Source organism: Elaeis guineensis, chromosome 4 (assembly GCF_000442705.2).
Source record: "Elaeis guineensis isolate ETL-2024a chromosome 4, EG11, whole genome shotgun sequence".
Lineage (NCBI taxonomy): Eukaryota > Viridiplantae > Streptophyta > Magnoliopsida > Arecales > Arecaceae > Elaeis > Elaeis guineensis.
Genome location: NC_025996.2, coordinates 7,060,695 through 7,070,827, shown reverse-complemented (window position 1 = coordinate 7,070,827; position 10,133 = coordinate 7,060,695). Strand labels below are relative to the sequence as shown.

The 10,133-nt window shown below is 34.8% G+C and overlaps 1 protein-coding gene across 1 annotated transcript; it reads left to right on the top strand.

Moving 5' to 3' along the window:
* Positions 1-1,899, top strand: LOC105044124 (geraniol 8-hydroxylase). Its single transcript, XM_010921917.4, is given in 3 exon segments — positions 1-233; positions 236-1,011; positions 1,105-1,899. Coding segments are annotated over 3 exon segments (1,503 nt in total). The 5' UTR covers positions 1-115; the 3' UTR covers positions 1,714-1,899.
* Positions 1,900-10,133: the final 8,234 nt, after the last annotated feature.

Sequence of the window (10,133 nt, the reverse complement as noted above, 5' to 3'; positions counted from 1 at the left end):
GCATCGCTTGAAACGGTGTCCGTCGAACACATTACATTGCTTAAACTTGTGTCAGCTTGTTCCTCTCTGTTCTTGGTTATTTCGAAACCAAGTTTTCCAGGAGGAGGTGCCGTAGATGGAGTTCTCCGGTCTTCTGCTGCTATGGATTTCGGTTACCCTCCCCCTCCTCTTACTCTTCAAAGTAGTAGCAGGACAAAGATCCCACTCCCATAGCCGGCTGCCACCGGACCCAGACCGCTCCCCATCGCAGGGAGCCTATTCCAGCTCGGCGACAAGCCCCATCAGTCGTTGGCCCGGCTCGCAAAGACATATGGTCCCCTCATGACCCTCCGACTTGGCCAAGTATTCACCATAGTCGTGTCCTCCCCGGAGATTGCTAGAGAAGTGCTTCAAAAGAAGGATGCGGCCTTCTCCGGCCGCTCGGTTGCCGACGCCCTTCGTGCTCTCGGTCATGCCGATATCTCCACCCTATGGCTGCCACCATCCAATCAGTGGCGAAGCCTCCGCAGGATTTGTAACACAACGCTCTTCAATTCCCAAACATTAGACGCCCGCCAGTCCCTCCGGCGACAAAAAATACAAGAATTGCTATCTTATATAACTGACCGTTCCCTGAAGGGTTTGCCCGTGGATATCGGGCGAGTGGCGTTCACAACGTCGCTCAATCTGATGTCTCGCACCATTTTCTCTGTTGACCTCGTCGATCTATACTCCGAGTCCTCCCAAGAATTCAACGACGTGGTGCATGGGATCGTGAAGGAAGTCGGGGGCTCTAACCTCTCAGATTTCTTCCCACGGCTCGCCCCTATAGACCCGCAAGGCAGAAGGCGACGCTTGACGGTTCTTTTCAAGAAGCTGCATGATATTTTTGACGAACAGATCGACCGGCGACTGCAGAGCAAAGCAGAACACCAAACAAACCGCCAGGACGTCTTGGAGGTGCTCCTCCATCTTCAAGTGCAGCGAGATAGCTTAAATATCGACCGACAAGTCATGAAAGCGTTGTTCGTGGTAACCGCATAAAATTGCAATTTAAGTTGATTTTTAATTTGTTTCAAAACTTTCTTTACTTCAATTGTAATATGAAAGCTTTTCTTGTGCTAGGACCTATTTGTTGCCGGTACCGACACGAACTCGAGCACGGTGGAGTGGGCGATGACGGAGCTGTTGAGAAACCCTAGGTGCATGGCGAAGGCCGGCGACGAGGTTGCGAGAGTGATTGGCCGGGAGAAGGAGGTGGAAGAGACGGATATTGGCCGGCTCCCCTACCTCCGGGCCGTGGTCAAGGAGACCTTTCGACTGCACCCGCCGGCGCCATTCTTGCTGCCCCGGAAGGTAGAATCAACGGTGGAGCTGCACGGGTACACCGTGCCGAAGGGCACCCGCGTCCTGGTGAACGTGTGGGCCTACGGCCGGGATGGGGAGGTGTGGCCGGAACCAAATGAGTTCAAACCCGAGAGGTTCTTGGACAGGGATGTGGACTTCCGGGGCCGAGACATGGAGCTGATTCCGTTCGGTGCAGGGCGTCGTATTTGCCCAGGATTGCCGCTGGCTTTCCGGATCGTGCATTTGATGCTGGCGTCGTTGCTCCAAAAATTTGAGTGGAAGCTGCCCGATGGGATGGGGCCGACTGACGTGGATATGACGGAGAACTTTGGGGTCACCTTGGGCAAGGCTGTCCCTCTCCGGGCCATTGCAATCTCCATCGCCTGACGTGTGACACAGCGAGGTGCTTGAATGTCCACAATCCAAGAACTCAGCCAGCTCATAATCCGGTTCATAATTATTTCTCTGATTTCAGAGTCGGTTATGTTGATTATGGATCTACTTTCTTAAAATAACTATGTAAATGTCTACCTTATTCTTAATACAAGAGAAGTCCTTCTTAATACAAGAGAAGTCCTGATCTAATTGGGAGCAAAGCCAGATCAATTTCTCATGCGCCGAACCCGAAGAGAAGAATGATCCAGCGTAGAAAAGGAAATAATAAGCACGATATCTAATTGATACCGCAAAATCAATCTTAGTATATTGACAGGATATTAATGGACAGGATGAAGAAATAAAAACAAAAATAAGTTTTTTTCCGAGTGCATTTGTTCATCTCTTTCAAAGTTAAACTAAAAATTTTGTATGTCCATGATATTGATAGAGAAGGAAGGATGATCGAGGAATATGAAGGATTGACCTACCATCCATTCTTTTATGTATTTAATAAAATATGGAAGGATCAATGGATGGGAATGATTTTTTGCTCTATTTGATATAGAAAAAAAATAAAAGAAATGATGAATAATATTTATATAATATTTTTAATGAACTACTATTTTATAAAAAAAGGTTATTATTATTTTTTAATTTATAATACTTATTTAGTTTAAAAACTTGACAATATATAAACTTATACTCTTTATAATTTATTATTATATAAATAATTTAATTTAATTTAATATTTTTTATAAATTAATTATGTAAGAATTAATTTACTAATAGTAGATATATAAAAAAATTAATTAATTTATTATTTTATTTTAATATTTAATTGATTTTATATAAATAGTCAAATAAAAGATAGTGAATATAAATAGAAAATATAAGATAATTCTAATTATTTTTTTAAATAATAAAAATTATGCGCTAGAATAAAAAGTAATAAAATCGGTAGCATAGGATTAATAGCATAGGTTAACAATAAAACAGATAATATAGTTGGTAGATGATGTTTTTGAATATATTTTTTTGATAAGATAAATAAATTAATTAATACAAATATGCATCGATATATATGTGAAAGTCTAAAAATAAAATATTTTAAAATAATATTGAAAATATATTGAAGAATCTTATGGAGTAATCTAAGCATGATTGGCTATATAGCATGCCATCTAGTTTGTAGCACCATTGTCTTCTTTGTAAATGTATGAAACCTCATCAGGGAGTAGCTGTGCATTATCCCAAAACATCCTTTGATTTGTAGGTAGGGGTAGAAAATCCTCCAAATACTCTTTGAAAGAGGATGATTAATGAGAAAATGGGTGATGGATTAGAGGTGAACTATTGAAGGGTAATCTCGTGCCATCCTTTTTTTTCTAGAACTTGACATGCAAGACATTTTTCATGCATTTCTCATACACCATAGAGATTTTACTACAAGAATATTGAGTATTAGTGACGACTATTAGCGACGGTAAATTTATCGTCATTAATAACCATTTTTATCGATGGTAAATAGCGATCAAAAAATCTGTCATCGCAAAAAATAAAAAATTATCACCGATGGAAGACTGACTATTAGGACGGCAAAAACCATCACTAATAAATTTAAAATTTTAATTTTTTTTATTATAATTATATTACATTAATTAATTATCGATGGTTATTAACGACGGCTGTAATTACCATCGCTAATAATTTTGAAAAAAATTATTTAAAAATTTATGAAAAAATATTTTTTTTTGATAAAAATATTAGCAACGGTTATAGCGATGGACCGCTACTATAAGAATCCGGACTATTAGCGATGGATATTTATCATCACTAATAGTCCAATTGCTGTCGCTAATAACATCGTCATTACTAAATCCGTTGTAACAGTCAATCTAAAAAAAATTTATCGCTAAATATTCTTATTAACGATGAAATACCACCGTCGCAAATATAACTATTAGCAATGGCATTAACAATGCAATAATTCCATCACTAATTATTTTTTAATTTTTAAATTAAATTTTTTAAATTTAAAAATATATTAGCAAAATATTTTCATGGCTAATACCATTGCTAATAATTATTAGATAAAAAATACCATTGCTAATCCGTCTCTAATTTTTTTAATTAAATATTTTTTTAAAAAATATTAGAGATGATGGTATCGTCACTAATGCTGTCGCTAATAAGTATTAGTGACAGTATTTTTCATTACTAATACGTCATTAATAATTAATTTTATTTTTTTAAAAAATTAATAATTTTTTTTAAAATCTGTTTTAATTAATCACAATAATTATGGTTCCTAATTATACATGTTATAATTAAAATCCAAAGATAATATGATAATAGAAATTAAAAATTATTATATTATATTAAAAATATAAATTATATAATTTTTTTACAATCAGTATAAAAAAATATAATATATAAAAAAATTAGATTCGATCCTTGTCATCATCTGTCTCCTCCTCCCATTCCTCTCTAGCAGTTGGTAGAAAAATGAGACGTCTCAACATCTTGTAATGAAAAAAATAAAATAATATTAGTATCTTTCATACAGAGGCGTATCTTTTGATACACTCCTCTGATTCTCGAACAGATTGTTCTATATATTTTATTCGATGATACGGATCTATAGACACATCCGATCCATTGATTATTGGATGATTAGATTAAATTTTAATCCTTAAATTTTTTTTTCGAACTAAAATCTAAATATATGAAGCTTCTAAATATGAAATTTAAAACAATAAAAAGATTTAATAATATAATTATCTGATGTGATGGTTAGGACGACTAGCCCAGTCGTCGTGCAGCTGCGGATCCTGAGAAGCTCCACAATCATATCGTGGATGGCATCTAGGAGACTGAGATTGCTAGCTAAGAAGCCTCTACACGGCCATCTCTATTTGCGCATCGCTCCAGATCTGGGATGTCGAGGTCTGTGAGGATGCCAAAGATATTGAACCAGTAGAAGATCAAAGCAATGGCCGAATCTTATGACCCGGCTCCTACTCACCCTCCCAATGTGCTGAGCCATCCCTCAAGGTCAAGGGGGGCTAAAAGGATGGGTCATCACGTGCTTCTCAGCAACATACTTCGTGTAACGTGTCTACACAGTTCAGAAATACATTAGTTCTAATATAAAAATTAGATCCTGTAACAACTTAATTAGTCAATAAAATTTAAAATTTTTATCGTGATCTGTGCGATGTAGAATCTAAATAGTCATCAGTCCTAGATTGACGTGTGACCTCCCACAACTGTAGCTGGTTTGATGGATGACTCAACTACTGTATCTATAATAAATAAATAATAAAATTAAATTAATTAAAGCATGCATATAAAAGTTTTTATAGTTCTAGTAAAAAATTTTGGTATAGATTTTTACCAATCTGTTGGCCACAATATAGTGCCGACCGAGCCGTCATGTGCCTGATCGGATCCTACTGGATAGTTCGATTTTATCGAACCCTCTGCCGTCTACTGAAGTACTCTTCGCTACTCCACTGATCGCAGAGGGCCCACCATATGCCCACCCACATCCAGTGCTTCGTGAAGGATCTCCAGTCCGATGGTGACTGAGAATCGATGTGCTGGATGGTGGACTGCTAAGGCTGTAGAGGCCATCTCGAAACCTTTATGTGGCCATCTCCTCGAAGGTCCGATAGCAGCCTCCTCATTCTGGAGAGTCTCAGATCGATAGTACTCCTGTAAGATAGAAGTAAGGTATATTAATATGTAATTAAAATATCAATGTATTAAAATTAAAATTAAACTAGTTTTAACTTTTCAGAAACATCTCTCAAATTACATCACGAGCTCCTGACGGCCAACTCGAGAACTCGTTCACCATCCTGACATCAATCGATATATGATCCCGATAATGATATGAAATGTAGAAAACTCTCTAAATATGCTACAAAATTAATTTCAAAAAATAAATATTAACTCTAAAATTACTAAATTCTAAACATATTAATTGAGCATGTAGTATTTACGAGAGGCTCTGGATATGGATGATCTCTCTATCCTCCGATCGAGTCGGAGGTATCGCGAGCCAGACAGATCCTCGACCACAGTGCTGTGTCTGAGAACCGACGGTCGATACTGCATGCGATTGTGGGATCACTGGTGACCCCCTATCCTCCGAACTTGAGCGCAAAATATCTAATACAAAGAATGTTATATTAGTTAATAAATGATAAAATAACATGAATAAAAATATATAAATTAAGAGTTAGAGCTTACCACCCGATGAGAGAAGTGCAGAACGTGCGAGCTGGCTGCATGATCATTCTCTCCTTGAGAGCTCTGTTCTCAGCTGGCACGGCTTCGATCTTTGAAAGATATGATATACTCTCTGAAAATAAAAATAAATAGATTCATCAAATTAATTATATAATTATGGATGACAATGCAAGATTTAAAATGACGCAAGACAAGTAATTAAAATGATCCAAACATTATATATTTAGCACTACTCTTTGGCCTCTTCAGATGTTTGGTATCCTTCGGAATCTTCTTTCAATTCTTCTTCTTTTTTTTTCTTCCACCTCTTTCTCTTCCTCTTCATTTTTTTCTCCTTCCAAGAGAAGATTATCCTCTAAAACAATCTCAGTTGGATCTACCTCCTTAGTTGGCCATCTTCACGTAGAAAATTTCTGAAGCATCTAATTCTACATCATCGAATGATTGATGAACTTCTATTGTCTCATCCTCTTGAAAATATTTTGATAATTGGAGCTTTCTTCTTCTTCGAGTACGTAATGAATGACTCAAACTTAATTTTGCATACAACCCACCAATTTTGTCTTCCTCTTTCCTTAATGGAAAAGAAGTATAATACACTTGAGCAGCTTATGCAACTAGTACAAATGGCTTGTTGACATAAGCTTTGATCCATGTTTGATTTCAATAAGCTCGTACCGTGGATCAACCTTCATATCTGATAAGTCTGATGTTATCGTTAGGACACCGTGATTATCAATTTAATTTTATTTTTTTAAAAAATTAAAAAATATGTAAAAAATAGTGAGTCGGGTCGAATCCATAGAGAAGAAGGATTTTGATTTAAAATTTTTGATTTTATAAAAAAAATAAAATTTTGAGGAAAGCAATTTAAGTCAAATTAAAAGTGCAAAAAATAAATCCGGTACCAAAATTTACTATTTAGATTCTAATTTCTACTTACAATAAAAATAAATAATAAAATTTAAAGAGTATAAAATAAATTGGTATTAAGATCTACTAACTAGATCCTAGCATCTAATTATAAAAAATAAAAAATTTAAAGTACAAAAAAAAAATTTTGCATTAATTGAAATTAAATTCAAGTACAAAAAATTTAAAAAAATAATAAAATAAAATAAAACTATAAAAAAATTCCAAAATTGATTAGCATAGTCTCATCGAGAAGATGGTTGACGATTTTTTCTTCTTCTTTCGTATTTCATTTTTTAAGTATCTCTTTCTTAGAAGCCTTCTCCGCAATTCAAAGTTGTGCTTGCTACCCCTCTACCCTCTCTCTATGCCTCTCCATCTTTTAAGTACCTCTTTCTTAGAACCTTCTCCGTAATTCAAAGTTATGCTTGCTACCCCTCTCTATGCCTCTCCTATTTTGGATGTTTTTTCTCCGGTAACCTGAGGTTTTTTTTATAGACTTTAGGAGGAGAAGGATTTTTGTTGTTCACCGATGTAGGACTATAGGACGTGCATGCTGTAAAGGGTTCGAATTCCACTCGGTTTCACTCTCTGTTTCATCGCATTTGTGTATCAATCGTCATCCAAATCCGCAAGCCTTTTGAAACGCTCCCAAGTGATCGCGCTTGAATTGGCCCCCGCTCCACTCCCTCGTTCGTTTGAGTCCACATGCACCTAGGCCTCCGTGAAACGTGCGGAAGTGATCACGCAAACCATGCCACCGTCCACTTTGCTTCAAACTCCCTTGGCTCCACGTGAAGCACCAGCAAACCTTTTCTCCATTTTGAATCATATGGGTCCCACATAATTCTTCTCTTCACAAGTCAACAATCCCTCTTTCTTTTAAGGTTATGGGTCTACTCATTTAATTTTTTATTTCCACTTACTGAGCCCCAGCTTCAAGCTGAATGCTTTTTTTTTTTTCTCAATTTTTTTTTAATTTTTTATTCTTAAATCTCTATTAAATACTTATAAATTATTATATATTTATATCTGACAGATTTAAATTTGGATAAAGCTTCATTTATACATGTTGCAAAGCCGTTGCTTATTGATTTATGATTAATTTCTCATAATTAATTATTTTTTTAAAAAATATAAAAAATATCAAATATAAAATAATATAATTTAAATATAAAAAATTTTAATACTTTTTATGTTATATTTGATGCACTGATCATACCCTCCACTTGAATTTTGCTCGTCCTTGAGTAAAGAAAGAATTTAGAGTTGAGCACCGTTTAACTTAGAGTTTCTAATTTCACCAAATAATTTTAAAAAAAGTCACTGATGTTCAGTAAAGCATTAGTGAGGTATGTCATTGGGGTATTAATACTAATCAATATGAGAGTTAAGTCAAGAACACTAAATTTTTTCTGAACTTTCTCTAAATTATCAATACATTTATCTTCAAATCATTAACCTTCATATGGATAAGTATATTGTTACTTTTATCCTTCATTTATTAAAAAATATCTTCACATTGCTCACTTTTTGATGCGAACCATAATGCTTACTGAGACGAAGGGATCCAATTATTCGATGGAAGATTAGTGTTTAGATTTTATTTTTATTTTTATTTTTTTTAACATTGTACTGCTATTGAGTGTCTTAACCCCTTGAGCTTTCTATTTGACTCATGCAGCAAGTTTTCAATCAATAACTTTCGAATCAGATGGCTTTAAGGCATGGGTATAGAATATCTCTCGACTTACTTACTCAAATCAAACAGGCTATGAGTTAAAACTAGCTTTACAATAAAGTTTTTTACCTTTCATATCTTTTGACGCGAAACTCAATGCTTGCTTAGGCAAAGAGGTCCGGTTACTCAGCATGAAGTACTTGAATTTTTTTTTTTTTTTATATGTATGAAAAATGTATAGTTACCCTACACAAGCCATAGAAAGTAAACTCTTCTTTGATGTGGTAGAAAAATTTAGAAATGCTCAAAGAAAACTATTTAAGTTTAAACTTAATTCTTTATTGAGTTTTCTTAATACTTGATCCCTCGATATCTCACAAACTCTCTGATCTGTACATCATTTTCTTTTAAAAATACTTAGTTTAACTCGATTCTTAAATATAATTAGGTGCTTAAATGCTAAATACTAACTTACTTGAGGACTTAAATTTTTTTTTTTATTTTCTCCCCAACTTAATCGATATTGTCCTCAATAGAGTAAGAAAAATAAAGGGTGCATACAAATAGAAAAAAAAAAGAGATGTCACCAGATCCAGAAGTCTTTTCAAAATTAGTTCTCCCAACTTAGTCAATATTATCTTCAAATCTCTACAAAAGATACTAGGTAAGACTCGATTAATCTAAATAAAATGCAAAAGAAATAAAAGAAAAACTAAATTGGATTGCCTCTCAGAAAGTGCTAAATTTTCCGTCTTCAGCCAAATCATGCCGATTCTCTCACCTATCATGTGTCAAATATTGGATTGACAAATTCTATTAGTTTTGAATTGCCAATTTTAGGAAGATGGCCTATGATAAATTTCAATATTTTGTTGCAATCTTCAGAAAGTAGTTCACAATATCATTTTTTATCAGTTTCATCTTTTCAATATTAAGAAAATAATTCACAAACCCATTTACAGCCCCTTGTTTATTGGAAATTTCTCCTATTTGTTTTTCTAAAATGCTTATGAATTGAGTTTTTGAGTTAGAAGTTGAGTTGATGCAATAGATATCGGAAGGGTGTCACTTAATTCTAAACATGTATACTCAGGTGTGACTAAGAGCGACTTCAGTCTGGAGGAGGTGATGATTTTAGAGTGAAGAACCGACTTCTAGGACTGAAAGAAATGGAACTTTTGGTTTATATATCTTGATAACTCATCCACTTTCTTCTTTTTTTATCTTTCTTACTCAAATTAGAACCGCATCAGTACCAGTTTTGAGCTCAATTCTTCTATTGGAATAGTCTCAGTACTAATTTCTTCTTTCAATTCTTATTTTGACTAGCGTTAGTACTAGCCTCTCTACCTGATTTTGGTATGGGTTCTTAAGAATCCTACCACTTCTAAGCTCAGAGATTACTTTATCATTTTTAAATTGAGGATTCTTAAGTGGGATATTAGATTGATAACTAGGTCCAGATGGTTGGTGGATGAGTGGGTTATTTTTGAAATTCGATATTGATTGGCTTGGCAATTTACCTAGTTCTCTCCTCATAGTAGACTTAGCTAACTATCTTATTTGTGTTTTAGCCTGG